The 26591-nt window shown below is 39.4% G+C and overlaps 1 protein-coding gene and 1 long non-coding RNA gene across 14 annotated transcripts in view; one reads left to right on the top strand and one right to left on the bottom strand.

The window, feature by feature from the left end:
* DYNC1I1 (dynein cytoplasmic 1 intermediate chain 1) overlaps positions 1–26591 on the top strand; it is a 438502-nt gene that overhangs the window by 153167 nt on the left and 258744 nt on the right. For 6 of the 10 annotated variants that reach the window (XM_077856834.1, XM_077856843.1, XM_077856841.1 and 3 more), the window contains 3 exons: positions 13206–13322; positions 20503–20617; positions 23469–23610. In XM_077856834.1, the coding sequence (XP_077712960.1) occupies positions 13215–13322; positions 20503–20617; positions 23469–23610 (365 nt within the window). In that variant the 5' untranslated portion in view covers positions 13206–13214. The remainder of the gene's footprint in view (positions 1–13205; positions 13323–20502; positions 20618–23468; positions 23611–26591) is intronic. The other 4 variants (XM_077856842.1, XM_077856839.1, XM_077856840.1 and 1 more) reach the window with 1 other exon arrangement.
* The window catches only part of LOC144288878 (uncharacterized), an 80909-nt gene that overhangs the window by 8469 nt on the left and 45849 nt on the right, over positions 1–26591 (bottom strand). The window contains exons 6-7 of one of the 4 annotated variants that reach the window (XR_013356899.1): positions 22671–22748; positions 21799–22565 (exon numbers count right to left, since the gene is read on the bottom strand). This is a non-coding gene — a long non-coding RNA (uncharacterized LOC144288878). Of the gene's footprint in view, positions 1–21798; positions 22566–22670; positions 22749–26591 lie in introns of those variants that run through there. The other 3 variants (XR_013356901.1, XR_013356897.1, XR_013356900.1) reach the window with 3 other exon arrangements.

The following is a 26591-nucleotide window of genomic DNA, read 5'->3' as shown; positions in this document are numbered from 1 at the left end:
TCTTCATTCGAGAAGAAACCATTTCTCAGTGTTCTTCTCCATCTTCTGGGGGAAGTGGATGAAATGGGGGAGGATGCCTACTTGGGACAGCTTGATATGTAACTGCTTTGTTCAACAGAAAAATGGAGAAGAATTTTACTACTACTAAATTAAATGACTACATTTAATTAAAAAAATTTATTGGGTAACATCTCTTTAACCACATATCTTCCATTTTATAATCCGTTAGGTTGAGAAGCTATTTGCTCTGAAGTGCCTCAAACTCTCTTGGTGCACGGATTGGATTTTCTCACTGATTATATTGCTACTGAATCACTTACATGCTATACCTTTAATGTGTTTTTCACTGTAATATTTTTTGATTGATTGCAATGAACTTTGATGACTTTGATTATTGAATTAGGATGGACTTAGTGATGGGGGAAAGAGTTGGCAGGGTAAAAAAATAGTAATGACAACAACAATAATAATAATAGAAAAAGAGAAGAAGGAAGTAAAGAAGAAGGAGGAGGAAGAGAAGAAACAACTTTCTTTAGTGTTTAATATTTGCCAGGCAACATTATAGGCTCTTTACTTACATTGATTGATTTACTTGGATCAAATAGCCATTTCCCAGGATCAGAGATGGGCTGAAGCAAAAGTTATGAGAACTGAGACATTTGGGAGGAAGGGTGGAGGTGAGTTATAGTGAAGCAAGAAAATAAAGGGTGAACCAGAGCTTTTTTTAAAAATTTTTCTTTATTTATTTATGATAGTCACAGAGAGAGAGAGAGAGAGAGGCAGAGACACAGGCAGAGGAAGAAGCAGGCTCCATGCACTAGGAGCCCAAAATGGGATTCGATACTGGGTCTCCAGGATCGCGCCCTGGGTCAAAGGCAGGCGCCAAACTGCTGCGCCACCCAGGGATCCCTGAACCAGAGTTAAAAGGAAACTATGTTAGCTACAAATTTTCTATGCAGCGAACATGCTTTTATATAAAGCATTTTGAATTTCTTCATTTAAGTCGTTGAAGCAGTCCTAGTATTTCCACTTCCTTGGAATCAAATATATCCACAATTTATATTTTGAATCAAAAGCAGAGATTTTCCCCCAAATTGTATGGACTGTCCTCATTAATCTTGTCCTCCACTGTTTATGAGACTTGTTTTCTAAAACAGTGTAAACATTAGATGTCAATGTTTTAATCTTTGACAATGTGATATTATAAAGAAATTATTTTTCTTCTGTTACTGTTCAGTTCAATCATCTTCATATGTCCTTAAATCTTACTAGTCATTTGTTATTTCATTTTCTTCTCTGTTTTTTTTTTTTTTTTTTTTTTGCCATTTCCCTTGGAATATTAGAGTCTTTGTTGTTGGTTTCTAAGAGATCATTTATGACTAAGGATGTTAGCCATTTGCCATGCATTGCAAATGAAAGACCATGTTTTCTTGCCAACATTTCACTGTGATGTTTTACTTTTCGATTACACAGAAATTGTGTATTGAAATATAATAATGGTCTGCATCTTTTAAAAAAAGAGAAATGAGAAGTAGGTAATTGAAATTTGGAAAACAAAAAAGAGGTTATAGGGGTTGAGAATTGGTGTCTGGAGCCCAGAGTAATGGATTAGGTGATTTGAACTTTTGGGTATCTCTTGTTGTAGTGGGGGAATAACTTGAGAGACAAGAAATAAGAAAGGTGAAATGAGATTGTACACAGTGATAGTAAAGCTGGAGAATTTGCAGGAGAGTGAGAGCTAAGATGCAGGGTTGGGAGAAGGTTATGAAGCATGGGTCGGGTAAGTGAAGGTAGTTCGTTAGAGAGTGTGGGCAAGGGGAATGTCACCAACAGTAAATGCATTTGGAATATGGGACTCTGCTACAAGGAGAGCTGAGCAGGCATCATAAAAGTGCATCATTTGACCCTAGAATGGGTGGAGTTGGTGAGGCTGCTCTGTAATTGATCCTAAGCCAGGGTGGAGTTAAGCTGTAGTTAGTTGGCTGGTGGGTAGTAGACGAGGTTGATGATCAGACAGGAAGGAGACGTACACCCAGCGGTCAGTTTGATTTCTCTACCTGACCCCTTGCCAGCTTGAAATGAAAGAGGCCAGCTCTTTGTGCATGTGAAGTAAGTGAGTAATAATTAGCAGCAGGTAGCTCTAGCTCTTATTTTCTTAAACTAAAAGTGTCAGGATTGCCTTTGCAATGACCTGCATGAGCCACAGGGAGCTCTATAACTCACGTCCCCCATGCTTTGCTCCTCAATTGGTGCTTGATGTGCAGTGAGATTGAGTGTGTCAGAGTGGCAAGCCCCCCAGGAAAGCCTGTGTGGTTCAGTGCTGACACTGCATTTAGTGTCACTGTTGCAGCTATTTACTATGGGTAAAGGCTCATTCATTTCCTCTAATGTGTGCTTTCCAAACCCTTTGTAAGGCATTCTCTTGAGATTGCTTATTCTGCTAGGTATTGATGCAAAGTGTCTATTTTGGAGTAGATCCAAAAAACTGGTAAGTGGAAGGTACTCTATAGCCATCTTTTGCCATTGTGGCTCTACAACTTTTAAAAAGTGAAGTGTGTTATTTGAATATCCCTACCTAATATTTTTTAAAAGTTCCCTTGGTGTTCTTGTTATTTATTTTAAAAATATTGGCTCTATGGCTGGTAACAGTTAAATGACCAACATTGTCAGACATATTAATCAGTTATAAGAAGAACTTTGCCTCTTTGCAGAAATGTACTGAACATATCCTTACTTCCTACTCATGAACGAAATTTTACCCAAAAATCACAACAAATAGAGGATGTTGTTATTACGCGGTTTGTTCCTTCATGACCACGGTATAGTGAAGTTGTGACACACCCTTTTGGTGGACTAGAGGAAGGCCAGTGGCAGTTGGGGAAATGTGTAGGAGAAAACTTAAGAAGTTTCCACTGTATTCAGCACAGAATGACACAATTCTTTCTCTAACAGTGATCTTTCTGATTGAATATTTCATTTCTGACAGCCAAAACATGTCAAAAATGTAAATCTGACTGGTCCCCACTGGGGAAAGAAGAGTAGATGTAACTTCTCAGATGGCTTCTGGAAATAGGTTCTAATTTTCTCCTGTCAGGATTTTTGCCCACTGGTACGAAAATTATTGGCAAACAATATCTTAGTGATACACTTGACTTTTATTAGTCCTGTGGTTTCTCTTAAACAAAACAAAACCAAAGATCTAACTACTTGAATCTGTATTCTTCCCTGTGACCCACCAGCTGGAGCCGGGTAGAACTGCCTTCTCAGGCAGGTGTTTCCTTTCTGACTGGCCTTGATCACTACTTTGCCTCTTCATGTTGTCTGCCTGGCTCCTGCAGAACTTTGAATTTGTGACTCAGGCTTCAGCTTTGTAGATGGATGACTCACTGCTCTGTCCCACAACTCCTGTCCCCATCCAGCTTCTCATCCCATCTGCAGTATTGTATCTCTGCATCCTTTCTGTTCAGAAATCCCATTGACACCCAAATTACAGAATGCTACAAGTTTTTTCATTTTTGCTTTCTTGCCTTCTCTTCCCAACTTCACTGCCATCCTTGCTCTCTCGAAGTGGGCTTGTTACCGAATCTTTCTCTTTGGCTTCCATATCCAAAGGCTGCCGAGAGATTTCTTTCTTCCCGGCATGCTTTCATCCACCCACATTCCCTGAATTCTGTCTCTCCATTCACCTACCATCCCAGTGCAGGTGCGGTCACTCCAGACAGATGTTGGCACCAGCCTCCCAGCAGCTTGCCTTATTTCCAGTTGCTGCTCCTATCTGTTTTCCAGGCAGAGACACGAATAGGCTTAAGCAAATTCCATCTTTATTTTGTTGTTTTCCCTTTCAAAAAGCTGGTGTGATTTCCTGTCTCTCATTACGCCAAATGGAACTCACTTCTCTATTTTCCCAAGGCTTCAGCTGTTGCCCCCGCATATCCATTCTTACCAGCTAAAGTTTATATTTCTTGGCTTGGATTCATCTGTATCTATTAGCCTGCTGGCTCCCATTCTATAGGTCTTGACAAACCTGTATCTTCCCTTCTTTGCCAGTTCCTGACCTCCTGTGATATCCAGCTCACATTCTATCTCCTCAGAGGGTAACCTTGCTCATTCGAATAGATCTTAATTACTCTTTTGCTCTGCGTTCTACCTAAATTTGTACATTGGGGTCAGCAGAGTAGAGTAGTCTGGAGCATGGACATGCTTGAGATTTGTTTTGGCCTTGTATTGACCCTGCTGCCTTAGGTTTTGCTGAGTCTCCCATTATCCAAATTGCAAACGAGGCATTAATAATACTGGTCTCCTTGGATTGTTAGGATTAAATGTGATAATAAGATAAACATGCCTAGCACTTAGTAATCAATAAGCCAGTAGTGCAGAGAACATCTCCAGCCACACCACATGCTTACAATATTGTGTTATGTACTCCTTGAAGGAGAGAATCTGGTTTTGCTCATCTTTTTACTCTGGTGCCTTATAGAGTGCCGAGCACATATTAATTATTCAACAGTTTTTGTTGAAAAAGGAAGATAGGGGGATGCCCGGGTAGCTCAGCAGTTGAACGTCTTCCTTCAGCTCAGGGCGTGATCGAGTCCTGGGATCGAGTCCCGCATCGGGCTCCCTGCAGGGAGCCTGCTTCTCCCTCTGCCTGTGTCTCTGCCTCTGTGTGTGTGTGTGTCTCTCGTGAATAAATAATGCTGAGTGAAGTAAGTCAGTCGGAGAAGGACAAACATTATATGTTCTCATTCATTTGGGGAATATAAATAATAGTGAAAGGGAATATAAGGGAAGGGAGAAGAAATGTGTGGGAAATATCAGAAAGGGAGACAGAACGTAAAGACTGCTAACTCTGGGAAACGAACTAGGGGTGGTAGAAGGGGAGGAGGGCGGGGGGTAGGAGTGAATGGGTGACGGGCACTGGGGGTTATTCTGTATGTTAGTAAATTGAACACCAATAAAAAATTAAAAAAAAAAAAGAAAAGCAAAAATAAATAAATAAATAAATAAATCTTAAAAAAAAAGAAAAAGGAAAATGGGGGCAATCATGAATTGATTACAAAGGTTGATTGTTGTGATTATTGTTACAATGTCACAAGTCTTTGCCATCACGTCATGAACAGGGACATGTATAGTAGTTACCACGATACATTTCCCAATTGTGTTTATTCATTGGGAAGTGTGTCTTAGGGTGACTGCAGGTTCTTGATTACCTTCTAAAGGCAGTGACAGGAAGTGTGAGAATTTTTCATTGTTTCATATTCTTTGGTTCTTTTTTGTCTTTCATTGCTCTGTCATCTACTTAGGGATTCATTATATATTCATCATAGCTGTGTATAAATAATATGGAAATAAATAATCATGACATTTATGGATGTCTTTGTGTTTTTCTACTTTATTTTAGGAATTTGGGTCAGAGGGAGGGTTCTTCATTTCTCAATGTTTCCATTTTCTTAGTTTCCGATTGAGAGCACAGAAGAGACAAGTATAATCATTGGTAATTGGTGAGTCTTTTCCAAATTCATTTTATTTGCAAATATTTCTGGCACCCTCACTACTGGCATCACCATCCCCATTAATGTTAAAATTAAATTTCATTCAGATAAATTTACCCAAGAACTTGCCATGGTGTTATCTGCTATTTCATGTGTTCATAAACATCTTTTACTTGAGACAAGGAAAGTGCCAGGATAAGCACAATTGCATTCAGTATGCAAATGAAAGTTTTATAGAAATAGGATTGTACAGGAGATGAAATTAATTGTGACAGTTTGGGAGGAGTTTTACAGAAAAAGAAGATTAACATGTTAGGTCTTTAGTGGCTGTCTTTCCTGATGCATAGAATGTTAGTCAAAATGAGATCTATGTGCCCAGGCTCAGTGGAGGAATGTTTAGTGAGTGAGTCCATTGATATTTGAGTGGAGCACATCTCTAGGGGTTTATGACCGCCTATTTTCTTTTCTCACCATGGGGATGAATTGGCCCATTATTATCTAAATTGGAAGTCATGGTGAAGGTTCTTTTTTTTTTTTTTTTTAGTTTTATTTTAATTCCAGTTGGTTAATATATAGTGTAATATTAGATTCTGGCATATAACATAATGATTCAACATTTCCATACAGTGGCGGGGGGACGGGTAAATAGGTGATGCAGATTAAAGAGTGCATTTGTTGTGAGGAGCACCTGGGTGTTTTTGAGGGATGGAGATTTCCCTGGTAATTGGTTCTTTTTTTTTTTTTTTTTTCTAATTGGTTCTTTTAGCTGCCTGTGATCAAGTGTGGATGAGTAAGATGAATTTTAAAAAAAAGACTATTCAGGTTTTAAATATAACTTTAAAAAACTATAAAGGAGCAGATCTTGCTGAGTTCCAAATAAAATTATTCTCATTCCCAGGATACTAGAGAGTAGACTCTCTAAGTAAGAAATGGTCAAGATCAATGATTAAATCAGAATGTCACCAGTAAAATATGAAAAACCCATGCAAATACTTTGTTAAGAAATATAAAAGAAGGAATAACTCAAAGCAGGAAGCTAAGAACCAAAGGGTAAAACTAAATAGCCATGGAGAACTCTTAGGGGATAGTACTGGGCCCTAATAAAGGAACTTAAAGCATATCCCTGCTGAAATTCTCAGTTGTTTTAGACCAGTTACTGTTAGGTGCCTCTTGTTTTTCTCTCCCTTACCTTTTTAAATTAAATTCTATGCCCAAGGGCAGCCCCGGTGGCACAGTGGTTTAACGCCGCCTGCAGCCCAGGGTGTGATCCTGGAGACCCTGGATCGAGTCCCATGTCAGGCTCTCTGCATGGAGCCTGCTTCTCCCTCTGCCTATGTCTCTGCCTCTCTCTCTCTCTCTCTCTGTGTGTCTCTATGAATACATAAATAAAATCTTAAAAAAAATATTTAAAAAAAATAAATTCTATGCCCAAGGTGGGGCTCAAACTCATGACCCTGAGATCAAGAGTCATGGCATACTCTACGGATCGAGCTAGCCAGGCACCCCTTTTAATCTCCCTTTTGAATGAGAGTGTCTATTATAATTCTCCTGTCTTTGTCACACTACTGTTATTATGTGGGGACAGATAACCTGTTTCTCTACTCCACAGTCTTCAGATGCAAGAACAGACAAACCTGAGCAGTTTGGTGCACACATGCTCACAGTTCGGTGCGCACAGTTACCCCACCCCCCCCCACCCACCTCCCCTTCCATAACCCTTTGTTTGTTTCCCAGAGCTAGGAGTCTCTGATGGTTTGTCTCCCTCTCTAATTTTTCCCCACTGAGTTCCCCTCCTTTTCCTTATAACTCTTTCACTATTTCTTATATTCCATATATGAGTGAAACCATATGATGATTGTCTTTCTCCAATTGACTTATTTTGCTCAGCATAATACCCTCCAGTTCCATCCACGTCGAAGCAAATGAGTATTCGTCCTTTCTGATGGCTGAGTAATACACCATTGTATATATATATACCACATCTTCTTTATCCATTCATCTGTCAAAGGACATAGTGGCTTCTTCTACGGATTGGCTATTGTGAACACTGCTGCTATGAACAGTGGGTTGCAGGTGTCCTGGTGTTTCACTACATCATTATCTTTGGGGTAAATACTCAGTAGTGCAATTGCTGGGTCGTAGGGTAGTTCTATTTTTAGCTTCTTGAGGAAACTCCACACTGTTTTCCAGAGTGGCTGCACCAGCTTTCATTCCCACCAAGAGCTTGTATTCCTCTCCAACATTTGTTGTTTCCTGTCTTGTTAATTTTAGCCATTTTCACTGGTGTGAGGTAGTATCTCATTGTGGTTTTGACTTGTATTTCCCTGATGGCAAGTGATGTGGAGCATTTTGTCATGTGCTTGTTGGCCATGTGCGTGTCTTCCTTGGAGAAATGTCTGTTCATGTCTTCTGCCCATTTCATGACTGGATTGTTTGTTTCCTAGGTGTTGAGTTTGGTAAGTTCTTTATAGATCTTGGATACTAGCCCTTTATCTGATATGTCATTTGTAAATATCTTCCCCTATTCTATAGGTTGTCTTTTAGTTTTGTTGATTGTTTCCTTCATTGTGCAGAAGCTTTTTATCTTGATTAAGTCCCAATAGTTCATTTTGCTTTCCCTTGCCTTCATAGATGTGTTTTGCAGGAAGTTGCTGTGGCCAAGTTAAAAAAGGTTGTTGCCTGTGTTCTCCTTTAGTACTTTGGTGGATTCTTGTTTCACATTTCGATCTTTCAACTATTTTGAGTTTATTTCTGTATATGGTGTAAGAGATTGGTCCAGTTTCATTCTTCTCATGTGGCTGCCCAATTTTCCCAACACCACTTATTGAAGAGACTGTCTTTTTCCAGTGGATATTTTTTCTTGCTTTGTCAAATATTAGTTGACTATAGTGTTGAGGGTCCATTTCTGGGTTCTCTATTCTGTTCCATTGATCTAGTTGTCTGTTTTTGTGTCAGTGCCGTACTGCCTGGATGATCACAGCTTGGGTGCAATTCTAAATGGGATTGATTCCTTAATTTTTCTTTTTTCAGTCTGTTAGCGTACAGAAATGCCACTGATTTCTGCGCATTGATTTTATATCCTGCACGTTGCTGAATTGCTGTATGAGTTCTAGCAATCTTGGAGTGGAGTCTTTTGGGTTTTCTAAATACAGGATTATGTCAACTGCGAAGAGGGAGAGTTTGACTTCTTTCCCAATTTGAATGCCTTTATTTCTTTTTGTTGTCTGATTGCTGAGGCTAGGACTTCTAGTACTATGTTGAATAACAGTGGTGAGTGGACATCCCTGTCGTGTTCCTGGTCTTAGGGCAAAGGCTCTCAGTGTTTCCCCATTGAGAATGATATTCAGTGTGGGCTTTTCATAAATGGCTTTTAAGATATTGGGGAATGTTCTCTCTATCCCTACACTTTGAAGAGTTTTAATCAGGAATGGATGATGTATTTCGTCAAATTCTTTCTCTATATCTATTTAGAGGATCATATGGTTCTTATTTTTTCTCTTATTGATGTGATCTATCATGAATGTTGAACCACCCTTGTATCCCAGGGATAAATCCCATTTGGTTGTGGTGAATAATCCTCTTAATGTCCTGTTGGATCCTACTGGCTGGTATTCTGGTGAGAATTTTTGCATCCATGTTCATCAGGTGTATTGGTCTATAATTTTCCTTTTTGGTGGGGTCTTTGTCTTGTTTTGGGATCAAGGTAATGCTGGTCTCATAGAAAAAGTTTGGAAGTATTCCCTCCCTTGTAGTCTGAAAATAGGCAGGGGACAATCCCAGTCTTTTGGTATCCCTTAAGACCTGATTTGTGACTCAGTATGTGGTCTATTCTGGAGAAAGTTCCATGTGCACTTGAGAAGAATGTGTATTCAGTTGCATTAGGATTAAACGTTCTGTATATATCTGTGAAAACTATTTGGTCTAGTGTATCATTCAAGGCCTTTGTTTCTTTGGTGATACTCTCCTTAGAAGATCTATCTTTTGCTGAGAGTGCTGTTGAAGTCTCCTACTATTATTGTACTATTATTGATCTGTCTCTTTACTTTGGTTATTAATTGATTGATATACTTGGCAGCTCCCACATTAGAGGCATAAATATTCATGATTGTTAGGTCTTCTTGTTGGATAGACCCTTTTTATGTATGATAGAGTGTCCCTCTTCATCTCTTATTACAGTCTTTGGTATAAACTCTAATTTATCTGATATGAGGATTGCCACCCCAACTTTCTTTTGAGGACCATTTGAATGGTAAATGTTCTCCACCCCTTCATTTTCAGGCTGGACATGTCCTTAGGTCTAAAATGAGTCTCTCGTAGACAGCGTATAGACGAGTCTTGCTTTTTTATCCAGTCCTATACCCTGTGTCTTTTGATGGGATCATTTAGCCCATTCACGTTCACAGTAACTATTGAAAGCTATGAATTAATGTCATAGTATTACCTATATAGTCCCTGTTTTTGTGGATTGTTTCTTTGGGTTCCCCCTTTCTTTTACAGGGTTCTCCTTAGTATTTCTTGCAGCCAGTTTGATGGTCACATATTCTTTCAGTTTCTGTATATCCTGGAAGCTCCTTATCTCTCCCTCTATTCTGAATGACAGCCTTGCTGGATAAAGTATTCTTGGCTGCATGTTTTTTCTCATTTAGTACCCTGTATATACCATGCCAGCCCTTTCTGGCCTGCCAGGTCTCTGTGTAGAGGTCTGCTGTTAATCTGTTATCTCTCCCGTATAACTTAAGAATCTCTTGTCTCAAGCTGCTTTAAGAATTTTCTCTTATCTTTGAAATTTGTAATTTTTACTATTAAATGTCAAAGTGTTGAATGGTTTTTATTGATTTGGGGGGGGGGTGTCCTCTCTATCTCTTGGATCTGAATGCTGTTTCCTTCCCCAGATCAGGGAAGTTCTCAGCTATGATTTGTTCACATATACTTTGTAGTCCTTTTTCTCTCTCTCAACCTCTTCTGGAATCCCAATAAGACGAATATTCTTCCTTCTCAAGCTATCATTTATTTCCTAAGCCTTTCCTTTTGGGTTTTTAATTGTTTTTCTCTTTTTTCCTCAGCTTCCTTCCTTTCCATCAACTTGTCTTCTATGTCACTCACTCTCTCTTCCACCTCATTAACCCTAGCAGTTAGAGCATCCAGTTTGGACTGCATATCAGTATTTTTAAGCATTTTAATTTTGGCCTGATTAGATCTCAATTCTGCAGTAAAAAAATCTCTAGAGTCCTTTATGCTTTTTTTCCAGAGCCACCAGTAATTTTATAATTGTACTTCTTAATTATATTTCTGATGTTGTATTTAAATCCATGTCTAGCAATTCTGTGGCAGAGTATTACTTCTGATTCTTTCTTTTGTGGTGAATTCTTCCTTCTATTCATTTTGTCCAGTGCAGAGTGGCTGTATGAGTGAGCAGAGTCAAAAATATCAACCACTACCTAAATAAAACATAGATGATTCTGAAGACGTCAGAGACCAGAAAATAAAAGAAAAAAGAACAAAACAAAATAAAACAAATGGATTATTAAAGTGAAAAACAAATTTTAAACTAGTAAGAATAAAAAAACAAAAACAAAAAACAAAGAAAAAAGGGGAGTGAGGAAGTGGTGGTGGATAGAGAATATAGTCTCCCTGAGGGGACCCAGAGGGTGATCCTCTGGATTCTGAGTGTATTTTTTAAAATTTATTTATTCATTAGAGATACACACAAACAGAAAGGCAGAGACGTAGGCAGAGGGAGAAGCAGACTCCCCACAGGGAGCCCAATATGGAACTCCGTCCCGGGACTCCACGATCACACCCTGAGCTAAAGGCAGTGCTCAACCACTGAGCCACCCAGGCGCCCTGGTTTCTGAGTGTATTTTGTTCTGTATGTTAGAAGATACTCAATTCCAAATTTATATAAACCAACAAAATATATATAAGACACAACGTCAAACACAAAAAACAGAAAGAAGAAAAAAAGAGGGGGCAGAATGGGAAGTAACAGAGAATATAGTCTCACAGAATGAACCAACATGGTGTTCCACTTGGTTCTGGTGTATTTTGGTCCATGTGTTAGAAGGTACTAATATAAGACCAAACAAGACAGAAAAAAACAAAAACCCATAACCCATATATCTACCAAAATTAAATTGAATATGTTGAAGGGAATCCAATAATGAAGAATATATCTAAGACATGTAATTGTAGAAATATGAAAGTCAAAAAGGAAAAAGCTTAAAAACAAAGAATTGGTGAAATATTGTAGTTAAGGCAGGAAAAGAGAAAAAATACTGGAAATTTTTAACCTGAAATATAAACAAATTGCAATGAAAAAAACCTCTAGCTGTATATACTATTTTCCCTGAGTCCTGGAGCTTTCCAGTATTGCTTGGTCAGCAAACTTGCTCTTTCCTGTTCTTGCAGCAGCTCTTCTTGGGAGGGGTGGGCTGTGCTGATTCTCGGGTGTCTGTGCCTGAGTGGAGATGCTCTGCCCCTTGCCAGGTGGCCTGGCTCAGTGTGAGCTGTTTATCCTGTGAGGCCTTCATTCCCTACAGGCCCCACCTCTCTGAGGTGAAAAGCGAAAAGAAGCAAAAAAATGATGGCAGCCAGATCTCCAGCTCTGGAGCCAAGAGCTCCCCATGAGTACTGAAGTGCAGTCTCCCAGTACACACTAGCCTGGATTCTCCTGGGGGCAGGCACGAATGCACTGATCTGTACAAATTGAAGGGTGCCCAGCAGCAGGAGAGTTCTCACTGTCCTGTGCTCTCCTGGGGTCCACCTCTCCCAAAGCAAATGGAGGATACCCGCCTCCATCCATTGCCAGGCTCTAGGGTAAAGGGAGTTCCAGTGCCAGTCCACAAAATGCCCTGGAGGGTTGTGGTGTTCCAGCTCTTTACTGAGATCGGACCATGGCTTGTGGTGAACTTTCTCCTGGGTGCTCCTATTCTTACTGTGTTTCTGGGAATATTGAGGCTTCACTGGCCCTCCTGCAATTCTGCCCTATTTCCCTGCTGAGCATGTTTCAGTCAGGGAAGACCCAGGCATGGATTTTTAAAGTTCCTTCTTTTCCAGGGCTTGCTTTCATGCCCCAGCTTTCCTAGGCTTTCCACAGCTTGGCTTGTCGCAGCTCCACTTTCGCCCAGCTTGTTGGAGCTCCCATTTCGGTCCTGATTTGCCCATCTTGCCACCGTTCCCCTCCCTCTCCTTTTTTTCTTCACCTTCCTACCTTGTCAGAAGAATCACTTTTCTCTCTGTAGCATTCCAGGTGTTCTCTCTTTACATCTCAGGTCAAATTTGTAGGTGTTCATGATGTTTTGAAAGTTATCTAGGTAAATTTATAGGACCAGATGAATTGAGGACCCCCTACTCTTCCACCATGTTGCCTCCTCCCATGGTGAAGGTTCTTTTTTGAGTCTCTTGTGTGTTTTTTTTATTTATTTGTTAAGAAACTTGCACAGAAAATGTCTTGCTTATTACGAAGTTGCTATAATTTTCCCACCAGAAGAGACTATATCATTGTATTGCTTCAAATATTTATGAATACATAAAAAGGAAATTATTTATAAAGCATGAGACCAGACCTAACCTAATTTGTTTCCTTGATTCTTCCACATAGACTAATACAACCTGTTATGTTCAAAAAGTCACATTTTCAAGATTTTGGATGATTTTCTGCAGTGTTTACAGAAAAGTTATTTTTATGTATTCACATTTTTTTTCTTTTCTTCCAAGGAAACCAACATGTCTGACAAAAGTGACTTAAAAGCTGAGCTAGAGCGCAAAAAACAGCGCTTAGCACAGATAAGAGAAGAGAAGAAACGGAAGGAAGAGGAGAGGAAAAAGAAAGAGGTAAATACTGGGTATTGGGGTGTTGTAGAGAAAAAGGAAAATCACTTGATTATGAGGGGTGGTCAAATGAATAAAGAGGATGCTCTAGAAGAATCCTTCTATGATTTCTGAATAAAATGAGTGGTTATCTATATACTCAGCCTCATAAGATCATTGTCACCTGCTATGTGCCGGTCAAACACCACCCATGGTCCAGAGGTCCCCAAGTCCCAGATTCACCCCAGATTTGAATAGAAATCTGAAAGTGGTCTATGAAATCTCTGTTGTTAGATATTTCTTCTCTGTTCTGTATCTTGGTTTCCTATCCTTAAAATGGGAATAGTAATGTATCTTTTTTGTGGAGTTGTGAGAACTAAAAGAGCTAATCTTATAAAGCACTTAGTAGTACCCAGGCTCTACTTAGTGTTTAATATGTGTTAGTTTAATTCTTGCATCTTTTAAACTACCAGGCAGAATGCTTTAGGAGAAAAATAGAAAAATGATGCCAGTAGATTTCCATGGTTTCCTAAAGGGTATGTATTTCCCAGGGTGTAAACAAGGATCCTAGATGAGACAGGAGGAAAGCTTCATTCCCTCCCTTTGTGAGAGGGTAGATAGTACAGCAGTAGACTCTGCTCTGTGGACGTAGAATTATGACATGTTAAGACTAGAAGAGAGTTCAGAGACTTTCCATTGAAACCCTTCTTTATGCCAACAAAGCAGCAGAAACCCAGAGATGAAATACAGCTTTTCTGTCTGCCACACCCAGAATCCAGGACTCTTGCTTTTCCAGGTTAGTGTGTTGCTGTCATATCATGTTTTCTTCTACTATCTCGATCCAACAGATAATTTGTTTTTAATTCTCCAATTTGTTGTGGTCGTGTAGAAATAGCCCACATCTGGTACAAAAACCAGATGCCAAAGGTAGTTTTGAATAGCTTTCTGAGAAGGAAACTTTATATAGTGTGATACAGTGGTGTGTATAGAAACCAGAGCTGCTTCCATACTCAGTTTTTCTGTAAGGAAAAAGAAAATGTATTTTGATGCCTTACAACCTAAATAAGTGTTATTTCATACAATAAGGCGAGAGACCAAGGTAACATTACAATTCATAACAATTATTTCCCAACAAAGTAAAACATAATTGTAACTGCATTTTAGCCTTCTGGCATCTTGCATCTATCTGTTCCATTACACTTTGATTGATGTCCTGGTTTATTTGTCCTTGACAGCGTGCATAACGTTTTTCTCTTGGCAATCTTTGCTGTTATATATGCAGTCTTTGAGTGAAACAGAGGTGAGAATTGACAAGGAATGGCTATTCATTTCCATGCAAAGCCAAAAAAAGCATTAGGTTGTTATGCTTCCTTTCCTTCAAATGTCAACACTTACTATAGTTTTAAAGCACCTGTTATCCTTTACTAATAACCAGTTTCCTTTTAAACTGACATTCTAATATCCAACTTGAATTTCATAGAATTACTACAAAATGTGATGTGGTATGGGAAATCTGATTCCAAATTATGCTGTCTGCTTCGTCTTTGTCATTTTACACATTTGGTGTTGGGGGTGGGGGGCGGTAGGGAATTACAGGCAAACAAGAGTGATAGAAACAGGCCACCCTTTTTGTTTTTGTACCAAGCAGCTTTTCCTGATGGAGATGTGGTTTGTTGCACAACAGACGGAGCCCTGAGAGATGGGCAGTGGCAGGCAGTGGGGAGCGGGTTACACCTGAGTGCTACGTACTCCTGGATCTGGATTAAAGTCACAAAATCTTAGTTTCCACATTTCCACGGGTTTAAGCCTGTGAGGTCTTCACCTTGCTCCAGGGGCTCCTACGGCAATAGAGAGCCTTTGTTTTCCATCTCTACGTTTTTAATTCGAAAGTTCCAAATGGGGCCAGACTTTGGAAATCACTGGACTATACCATCTTTATTTTTTTTAAAGATTTTATTTATTCATTCATGATAGAGAGAGAGAGAGAGAGGCAGAGACAGGGAGAGGGAGAAGCAGGCTCCCTGCCGGGATCCTGACACAGGACTCGATCCCCGGACTCCAGGATTGCGCCCTGGACCAAAGGCAGGCGCCAAATTGCTGAGCCACCCAGGGATCCCCTATATCATCTGTAAAGCCTGTTCTGTCCCTCAGCAATCCATTTCCCCCTGCAAATGATCTTTCGTTGATGCAAAGAATCTTTTGTAGACTATGATGAGTTGGTTTGTCTGAGCAGACAGTGCAGTGTAACAAGGGCAGTAACACTCAGTGGTTAAGCACAGAGGCTTTTGAGTTGAACGTGGCTGGGGAACCTGGCTCTGCCCTTCACATAATGGCTTTGAGTGAATATGGGGCCTTACTAAACCTGTTTTCCCTTTTGTAAACGGAGAAAAGATCGGTGCCTACCTCATGGAGTTCTGTGAGGATGTACGGAGATCCTGTAGAGCAGTGAAAGGCACAGAGGCACTGGTCAGTAAGAAACAACTGTTATTTTGTTCCTGAGGTTGGCTACTAGAACAGGAGATTGAGACTGGTACAGTTGGCTGCTACATTTATTAGGACCCTGCCAATGACTCTATCTTCCAAAAATGTCCCAGAATTGGAAGAGTCTTATAATTCAAGACCCTAGTTTCCTGTAATTATATCATTTCGTAGGTGCAAGAAACCTGGAAGGAATCTATTCTGATCCTTTTTTTTAGAAGATTTTAAGTTTATTTATGTATTATTTATTCATGAGAGACACACAGAGAGAGAGAGAGAGAGAGAGAGGCAGAGACACAGGCAGAGAGAGAAGCAGGCCTCATGCAGGGAGCCCGATGCAGTCAGTACTTGATCCCAGAACTCCAGGATCACGCCCTGGGCATGAAGACAGGTACTCAGCCACTGAGCCACCCAGGTGTCCCTGATCCTTTTGTTTTCAAATGAGGAAACTGGGCTACAGAAGTCTAAGCCTTAGAGATAGTCTCCCTGACCTCCATCCAGGCTCAGCAAGGATCCCCCTCTTCCAGCCCATGAGACAAAACAGAAACCTAGGGTCACTCTTCATACCCCTTCTCGTGGTCCTCAGATCCTGGACAGACATGACTGCATTCTCTTTTCTCCTCCATCTCCTTTCTCCCTAAATCCACATTCTGGCCAACCTCAGCTACGTACATATCACCTAATGGGCCACACTCTCTTGACAGAGAGTTTGTGAATATTTCTTCTGCCTGTACCTTGTATTCTCCTATTTCTCCTTATTGTCCTTCATCTGGCTGTTAACTACATGTCTTTCAGTTCTCACCTCAAACTTCCTCCAGAAAGCCTTCTCTGATACCTTCCCCGCCCTATGACTAGTTAGTCCTGCCCCTATCTTTGACCTTTATCAAGCCATTTAGCACAGAGCATTGTATTTGCATTTTCACTTGCCTTACTCTCCCCATAGAGTGCAGGCTTTTGAGGAAAGGGCTGTTATTCTTCATCAAGTGAATATCTAGTACAGATTGGGCCACTTGGCAGGACTCCAATAAAGGATTATAGGGTGAGTGCATGAGTGAACACACAACTAGTTAGCACTAGTCTGAGACCCTGGTCTCAGACACCTTTTCCAAACATCTGGAATTCTTTCATCCAAACATCCTTGGAAATTCTGATCTTGAGTCTATGTGATGCTCACTGACTCCTGAGTTAAAGACTTTATAGTTTTTGTGGTGTTTGTGGAGAGTTAGAAATAGCCTTCATCTTACAGGTTTCATTTTTTACTTTATTTAGGCTTATATTTTAAATAAAGCAAGTTTAGGACAGAAAGGGAACAAAATGCTCTTTAATGCTAATCTGAGTGCTTGTTTTTACCATGACTGAAAACACATGAATTAGGACCACCCAGGTTGATTATCTCCACAGAATCTAGAAAACTGTATGTGTATAAAATTACCACTTTCTGCTTCTTTGGATGTCAACTGCTTTCTTGGTTGTGGTATAATAGATGAAACCTGATTTTAAAATAAATATAGTGGCCACTATTTAAGACTCAGACCCAGTTTCAGGAAAAATTGGCTTTAATGCCATGAGGTGTGCTTGTTGGGGCCACCCTGAAGTTTCGTCCTGTCCTTGGCCTTCTACTGAATTGCTGTAAGGTAGGATGGACAGATGTTTCCTGGCCTGTCCTCACATGTTCCTCTGATAACTATGGAGCTGTCTTGAAAAAGTGATGGACAATTCTCAGCTGACAAATTTTCTTTCTTTGATTTTCCTTTCTGGGTTTCAGCTGTGATTACTCTTCACAAACAGAAATATCATTTGCTGGGAAAAACACCTAGCACATTTTTAAACTGCTAGCACTGCAAAATCACTCATATTGAGTCATTAAAACATATTAGGATTCTGTGGTAATTCCAAGAGGAAAATCAGAACTTGCGGAACTAGTGTACTTGGTAGAACTAACTGCCCTGGATGAAGTAACATTGTGTAGCTGATGCCAACTGGTAACATAGGAGTTGCCTTAATTTCCAATAAGCCCCAGTTATTTAACTTTGCATTTTTCATGGTCAACTTTGAGTGCTGATAGCTTGCTTAAGTAAGCTTCTGTTACATCCAAATGGGTGTTTAACCTTACTCGTATTTGTTATTATATTGCCTCTTTCCTTAAGAATTAAGGAAGGCGGGGGGCACCTGGGTGGCTCAGTGGTTGAGTGTTTGCCTTTGGCTCAGAGTGTAATGCCAGGGTGCTGGGATTGAGTCCTGCATCAGACTCCCCACAGGGAGCCGCCTTCTTCTGCCTATGTCTCTGCCTCTCTCTGTGTGTCTCTCACGAATAAATACATAAAATCTTAAAAAAAAAAAAAAGAATTAAGGAAGGTGAAAGGCAGAAAATGAGTTTTAGAGGCACACCTTATAAGAAATGGGGTGAAATTTCGGAAATGGGGTTCAGATGTACTGTTTTGCAATGTATGGTTATGCATGTTGACATGTGATTTACCCTCGAGGGTGTTTCTTGAATGCTTAATGATTAAAGTTAGAATACATAGAAAAAAAAACAAAACAAATTGTGTGCTTCTCTGCATAGAACATCCATGACAGAAAGTTATAGATAATATGCCCTGTGTTTATTGGAAAAGAAAGGACTAGCAGATCTTGTTCTGTTCACTCTACTTAAGATCCATTAGAACCTCTGTTTCATTACCACCAGCACTCTGTTGTCCCTCACTACATTTTTGTTGAAAGAATGAGGAAAGGTTAATGAATCTTTTTGTTGCTAGGAAATCAAAATGGCTTTGTTATGAGCACTGGGTCACTGGAAGTTGAGAGGCCTCCTCCTAGAAGGGCTTGCTGAATGTGGTGCAGTGGTGGAAATTGGCCTGAAGGATGTATAATTCTGAAATTCTCTAGCTATCGAATAACAATTACCAAAGGCAGATATTAGTACATTTAATCAATACATTTTTTTAAATTGAGCATCAATTATGTCAAGCCAGGATCTAGATGTGAGGAGATAGTGGTGAATGGGATAAAACACATATCTGTTCTTTGTAAAACTGGCAGTCCAGTTAGGGCTAAACTCTTTACCATGAAGCCATATTGTTTCCTACCAGCTTTCCAAGGCGAGTTTTGCTCATCTAAGTTTTCCATTTGTATTTTAGTAGCTGCTATAGTAATTCCTTGTTTTGGGATTTCCTCCATCCTTCTTTCAACTTCATGAATGTGGATGTTGATTTAGATTCTCACCCTGCGAAGTCCTTTTCCTCATCAGAGTTTTGTCTTGGCCTCTGTTGTGTGTATCCGTTGTGGAACTTGCTTCAGTAATTCAAATGTGAAATAACTGGAAAACAACGTGAATTTCTCTATCTTCACAGATACAGATGAAACTTCCATCTCACAATGTTGGGTTCCCTGAAAGTGCGGGAGATCCTCTCATTCGCCCTCATCAGCCCCCAAAATGGCAGGTTTACCTCTAATGACTGATAGACTTCAAAAATATGAGAGCATTCTAAGCTTAAGGCGGATAATAACAAAGTGTCAAGCGCAGCAGTATGTGCAAAGATGCATTTTGCTTACGATCAGGGTGTTATGTTATCATCTGAGAGTAAAGCAAAAGTTGCATGAACTGTTTCTGCTTTAGATGTCACAATATAAATTATATTTTCGGTACTTGGAAATGTACTCTGTACCTTTGAAGCAGATGATATACCTGTTAGGGTACCTAACTTAGCCCTGGGGAGGAAGGTGCATCTGGTAACTATAATAGGTTTTTGACAAGCTTTAAGAGAGCTTCACTTTTGTAAACTAACACAGCTTTGTCCTGAGGTAGCACATGAAATAGGATGTTGCCATGTTTCAGATGTGGGACAAAGGCCTTGTCTTAAGTAGTTAACTGTGTTAGGAAAACGAAAAGAGACCTGAATGTTTAATGACCCCAGAATCCCACCACTGACCTTCTTTAACCTGTATTTTGACATCACTGTCCTGTAGAAACCACAAATGGGGCATAGGATCTGTCTATGAGAGACTCACACAGGATGTGTTTTTTTTTTGACAGGACTTGGGAAAGAAAATTCTTCTAAATTATTTTTTTGTTTTATATTTTTCTAAATGATAATTTTCTCCTTTGAGTTAATGGGTTTAATGGAAGCCTATGAAAATCGGAATGAAGTAACACATGTCAATATTGCTCACATGCCTTAATAAACATTGTAGCCTGGCTTATTTTCAACCATGGCAAACTTAGATTGCTGATACAAAGAATATATTTTACAGTTACAGATTTCATAGCTAATTTTCTTTTTTAGCCATATCCCTGTAATTCTTTGTTTGCATAATTCCAACATGGGATGTGAATATTACAAACATACACTCATCAAGAACTGATAGTATGTCTTCCCAGAAGGGATAACAAGGTTGAAAAAAACAAACAGAATTTTCTTAAAAATCTGTATCCCAGTCAGAAATACTTAGCCTGATGGTTTCTTTCAAAATCGGGTGAGAGAAATTTTCATACAAGGTGACAGAGGCAGGGAAAAAAAAACTTCCAACCCAAAGAGAAAGCACTGGGTTAGTAATTATTAAATGGAGCAGTTACCATGTTTTTTCTTCCTTTATACACATGATTATGTCTGTTGAGGGCTTTTACTTGGACTTCACAGCCATGCATTTACCATTTTCAGTTTGAGCCAGGAAAAGCATACATTTAGTTCTGTTATTAACTTTTCTTTCTGGCATCTGATCTTTTTAGGCTGATATGCAGCAAAAGAAAGAACCTGTTCAGGACGACTCTGACCTGGATCGCAAACGCAGAGAGACAGAGGCTCTTTTGCAAAGCATTGGTATATCGCCGGAGCCCCCGCTAGGTACTTAAACAGTGATAACTGTTTTCTTAAATTTGATTTGCATGGGATATACCATGTCCAGCATTTACTATTCTTTTATGTCTCTTTTCTTTTTATTTTTAAGGAAATTCTGTGGCTTATAGTTCAGGTATATTTATGTTTTGAATTGAGGGGGCTGGAAGGAGATGGGAGGACAGATTATAGAGTTGTTAGCAATTTGCTGCTTATTGACTGATTATATGGTCAACCTTCTCTACTGTGTTCTAGTAGATTATTTTATACTGTTAGATGAGTTACCACATTGTAAATACAAGAAATCCTGGAGTTTTTTTTTGTTTTTTTCCTTAAATTGTTCTTCATTTCCATCACTGAATCCCAGCCTCTCTCTGCCAACCTAAATACTGTGAATCTGGTTATGAATTTCATAACTACCGCAGGCCTAGAGTTATGCCATGATGAAAATAGAAAGCTCAGTGGGAAATGTAAAGGAAAACTGAAAATAGTGACAGATTAGCAGCTACTTAACAAGTTTAAATTTATTCGACTCTATTGTAGATCTTGGTTTCACTGCTAATTGGCATTCTCACTGCAATACCCCTCCTCCAACTCATTCATTTGTAGTTAATTGTTCATGATTTCATTTGTCACTGGGGTCTGGATATTGAACCATTTGTTTTGTTTGTGTTGAAGGTAAACCTCTACATGATGTGTTTGTTCTGTCAATTATTTATCTTTCATGGATAGTTTATTTTTCTTTATCCATTTGCTTTCCTTACATCTCAGGATTACCTAGGGTGTCTGTAAAACTACATGATAGCCAATGTAGAAAAAAAAAGGAGAGAGAAAGAAAGGAAGAAACTTTAAAAAATAATGCATCTAAATAAATGCAGTATCAGGTCTCCATTTCAAAATGATTTGTTTTCTTCGAATCCCATCATTGGCTTTTATATTTAAATAAATTTTCATTTATTTCCATAGTTAAACTATGAATAAAAATCATCCCATGTACAACAAAATGACAAGTATTATTTATTTATTTATTTATTTATTTATTTATTTATTTATTTATTTTTGACAAGTATTTTATAAATATAAATAAGAAAAAGCAATATATAATAAGCCTATGAATTATTAAGTATTGCTGGATATAATTTAATATATAAACACAAAACTAAACCACCATAAAAAAGCATTTTATACTGAACCTCACTTTGTATAGGTAAGATCATATGTCTCACAATGATAGAAGAAGCCCCTATAGGATGTTGATTAGTCCATTCAGCTGCTGTATGGTGTGGAAGATATAACCTGTGGGATATTTGACTGACGAACCTTCTTTGAGGAGCCAATAGACTTTTTAAAACTTAGTTGACCCTGTGGCATAATTTAGACACTTTGCAATAATCTATTGTATTTTGGCCTCAAAATAACCTTTGAAATTGTGTTGCATATAAACACTGGTCAAACACCATAGTAGTATGTCCTGCTTTCCTCTATTCTACATAAAACCAGCAATTACACTTTAAGAACAAAACAGTTAAATATCTCTAAACCATGACCACCATTACCAAATTCTGAGCTATCGCTGCATTCCTACCAGGGGACCTGGCAAGAGGAGAGCCCATTTTCAATTTTCATCCATCTCTCCAACTTACCCTCTGACTTACTGCAGAGGGTAATCAGTGAATTAATTGTGGGACCACATGAAATTCGTAATTTCTTGACAGATCCGCAGTTGTGTTATAGGATTTGGACAAAATAGTTAAACCCTTTACTCTATTAAGTAAATAAAAGGAAATTGCACATGATTGAAACCAAATGGGAATCTACACTTAGGTATTGAAGTTTCTTTCTGCCCATATATAGCTTCTTTGGCCTGTGTGATACTGAGAACCCATTGAATTCATCTGGCCTGGAGCCATCTTGGTTATTTGGTGCAGCTTCTATCTGAGGGACATTTGGCTTGTACCTGAAGTATAGTGAAAAGAAAAATGCATTTGCATTTCCTTTAGCTTTTTTTTTTTTTTTTTTTTTTTTTATGATTCTTGTTCTCAGATTTTCAGCTTGCACTAACCTCTGTCTTTGAACTTCTCTCTCCCATCTTCAGAATGGCGGTTTACTTATGTGCCCATGGCAGTGCCTTTCAGGGCTGCTGGAGGCAAAGGAAAATAAGTTTCAAACACAGTAAACAGTACAATGGGATGAAACTACTAATTAAATGTAAAAATAAAGCAGCCTGGCATTTTCCTTTGTTTTGAAAGACATTTTTAAATTACCAGGTTCAACATTTACCCTTTCTCTATCTGTCACTTAGTCTCTCATTGCAAACACAGTTTGTATTCCACAGAGAATAGATTGCCCTCTGATATAGACATAGAACAGCTTTAACTGATTCTCCTTGGCCATTTAAAATTTCACAGTATTACTTATTTCATAATCTTTCAGAGTTTTATAGACACCCATTTTATTTTTTAATAGGTCACATCTATGCTAACAAAATAAAGTGGAGAATTGGAATTATCCAGATAGTTCACCCTAGAGAGATATTTGACCTGAAATATCTGGATAGCTGTTTTGATTCTCCATTTCACTTTGTTAAGGTGGACATGGCCTTAGAATCCCTAAGTTAATTTTGTCTAAATTCATTTCAAATTTTAATTTCCAAAATGTGAAAAATTCACTTGAATTTCTTTCTTTTCTTTTCTTTTCTTTTCTTTTCTTTTCTTTTCTTTTCTTTTCTTTTCTTTTTCTTTCTTCTTTTCTTTCTTTCCTTTTTTTTCCCCCCTTTATCCCATCTTAATCTCTCCTGGCCATACAACCACTTTAATTTGGGTCCATTTGTTTTGATCTGTCTGACACTGCTCTTCCCCAGTGCAGCCGCTGCATTTTTTAACATGGGATACCTGTTATTTTCATTATTTAGTCCCAACCCCTATGTCTCCCTCCTCGAAATCAGTGAGCACTCCTAGTGAAGCCGGAAGCCAAGACTCAGGCGACCTGGGACCACTAACAAGGTAAGAACTGTTCCTTTCCAAAGGCCATAGTGAATGTCAATAATATTAGAAAACAGAGGCCTAAAAAAAACCCCACACCAATGCCATTCTGTTGTGCACTGTTAAATTAAGTCCATGCATCTGCCTGTATACTCAGCCAGTTTATGTTTAAATTGATGGTGGCTTGCTATTTTAGTGGCATAGAAATTATTTTGAACACTAGAAATGATAAGCCTATAATCTTATGTTTCTTAGAGCGAGCTAATTGAGAACCATGTGTCTTGTTTGACAAACACAAGTACATCTATTAGCTTTGGCTTAAAAAAAAGAGAAGGACCAAAGGCAAATGGAATATATATCCAGTTTCTCATTATTCTACTTTGGTTTTGGTTTCCATGGGAATTTTTGTGAAGAGAACACTGAGATGTTCTAACCCTAAATTTAATTTTTTAAGTATGCTGTTTATTAGCTTAATAGAGTTGAATAGAATTCCCACGTGCCATGCCCATAGATAGGCAGGTGGTATAAATGAATGGGGCTTGGGGGCCTGTGGTGACTGGTTAGGAAGCACCCTTTCATGAAGGTCAGATGGTCTCCTCACAGCTCACACTGGTTGACTCATGTGGGAATATGGACCCAATTTTTCGACATCTTTCAATTTTTCTTGAGAAGCTAAAAATTCACATATTTATGCAATAATCTCCTAAATGTTCAATGTTAATGACTTTGTTAAAGTAATTGTGGGCCAGATTTCACCAGTGGGCTGGCAATTTGTGACCTCTGTCTTTGACTCTTAATTTTAAAAAATCATAAAATACTTTACTAAAACTTCAAATGAAAGAAGAAACAATCATCTGCTACACTACTGTTCTAAAAATCAGCCTTTGCCTTGTCTATGTACCTTTCAATCCTTGTTCACTTGTGTACATTTTTTTGCTACAAGTATGTTACTGGGTGAGAGGTATAAAACTTTGTTTTTTCTTTTTCCATTTAATACATTATCATAAGCATTGTCTTTTGAAAGTACATTGTTTCCATATAGGCCTAGGAAATTTTGGTAGAGAAAAGTATGGAGATCAGAAAAGTCTAGAGTTTGCTGAGTTATAAGGGTTTTAGTGTTGTGTGTGTGTGTCTGTGTTTGTTTTTTTTTTCTTCCTGAAACCGGCATGAAAGACTGGAATTGTCTCACCCATATCTACCTCATAGTATGTTTCAGAGTTGAGTATTTTGTTTTAATAGGGTGTTTTTAAACCAGTGGACACTGCTTTCTTTTCTTTTTTTTTTTTTTTTTTGCAAACGAACGAGGGTTTATTTACAAGCTCGAACTTGGGTCCAAGTATACCCGACACAGGACACAGCGGAGCAGGGACTTGGACCCCAAGGGGGGTTCCAACTTAGTTTTATGGGCTGGTCTAGGGGACCTCCAGAAGTGGGGGAGGGAGGAATTCCTCAAGTTCTGTTTACATTCTGATATGGGGCTTTCAAGGGCATTGAGCTCTGTTCTCATTCTGATATGGGACTTTCAGCTTTGGGCATTGAGCTCTGTTCTCATTCTAATAGGGGGCTTCCTGCCACTGGCTTGACTCTGTTCTCATTCTAATATGGGGCTTAACTGAAGTAAGGTCAAGTTCAGCTCTTATTCACAGGGGCCTGAGATGGCTGAACTTGTGCTAAAGCTGAACTTAAGGTGGAATGGCCTTAATTTTCTCAGCCTCCACATTTCCCCCTCTCAGAGGAACCTAAGGAAGGACCCAATCATGGGTCCAGGTTGGTCTCAGAGTGAGCCAGGGGAAATGATTAAACCAGGATTCAAACCAACCTTGTTGCTGTTCTCGTTCCCGTTTAAGTCCCAGGGAAGAAGCAACATTCCACGTTTAAGGCAGCACATAACCCCCCCCCTTGTTGTAAGAAGACTAACTCTAATCCCCTTCTGTTTTGAAGGACAACCTCAGACTAGGGAGTCTTGGAGGTGGAAAATAAGTGAGAACGGTGCTGTCTTAGCTTTAGGGGGTTGTCCTTGTCTGGTTGGCTTTTCCATTCTGGAACAAAGTCCTTGAGAACGGTGTGTGGATCAGCTGGCTGGACGTGGGTGTAGTGGACCCGGGGAGTAATCCCGTCGACCTTGAGAGCGGTGGGAGTGGTCAGGATCACATGTAGGGTCCCTTCCAGTGAGGTTGAAGTGTCTGGTGTTGGTATCTCCGGAGGTACACCCAGTCACCCGGCCGATATCGATGGGGGCCCGGGGGTGGCCCAGTCTCGTAGAGGGCCCTCAGCTTAGTCCACACCACGCGTGAAACCCTCCGGATGAGGTCCTGGGGGTTTCTCGGATCCCGGACGAGCCCCCAAATGTTGTGTCCAAGATTGCAAATCCGAGAAACCACCAAGGAGCCGACACCCATGCAAGCGCAAGAGGGTTTATTTGCAAGCTCGAGCTTCGATCCAAGTATACCCAACACAGCGGAGCAGGGACTTGGACATGGACACTGCTTTCAATTTGAGAAGAATGGAAGTAGAAGTTTTTGTGGGTACTGGTTTATTTTTAGCAAATTGCCTTTCTGATTTGGAGGCAGCACACATCTCTCATCTTTTGCTTTGAACACTTCAAAGGTCTTTGAGGGGAGGAAAAAAAGTAACAATAACACAGTTATGTAGGATCTAACATTTGTACAAGAGCTGGCACAATATAATTACATTCCTTAGGGGGTCCACTGGCCTATCATTAAGTTAATATATTTGCCTGTTTCTATACAATGAGGGTGTTGTGTCATTAATGCTTAGCTTCAAGGGGTGCAGTTGGCATTAAATTCTGTTACTGACTTCACAGTTGATGATCCCTTTTGAAAACTTTCTAGAGAAAGCTGGCCCTATGCTCTTAGCACTCTGGGGACAGCAGCAAATATTTCTTCTCAGGAACATTCACTCTTCATTTCTTCCCCCAGTTACATGATTTTTTTTTTTTTTAACTTCATGAATCACTTTGGAAGAGGTGCTGTCTACTCCCA

Source organism: Canis aureus, chromosome 18 (genome assembly GCF_053574225.1).
Source record: "Canis aureus isolate CA01 chromosome 18, VMU_Caureus_v.1.0, whole genome shotgun sequence".
NCBI classification, from domain to species: Eukaryota; Metazoa; Chordata; class Mammalia; order Carnivora; family Canidae; genus Canis; species Canis aureus.
Note: the sequence above shows the minus strand (reverse complement) of the source record. Positions and strands in the feature narration are given on the sequence as shown.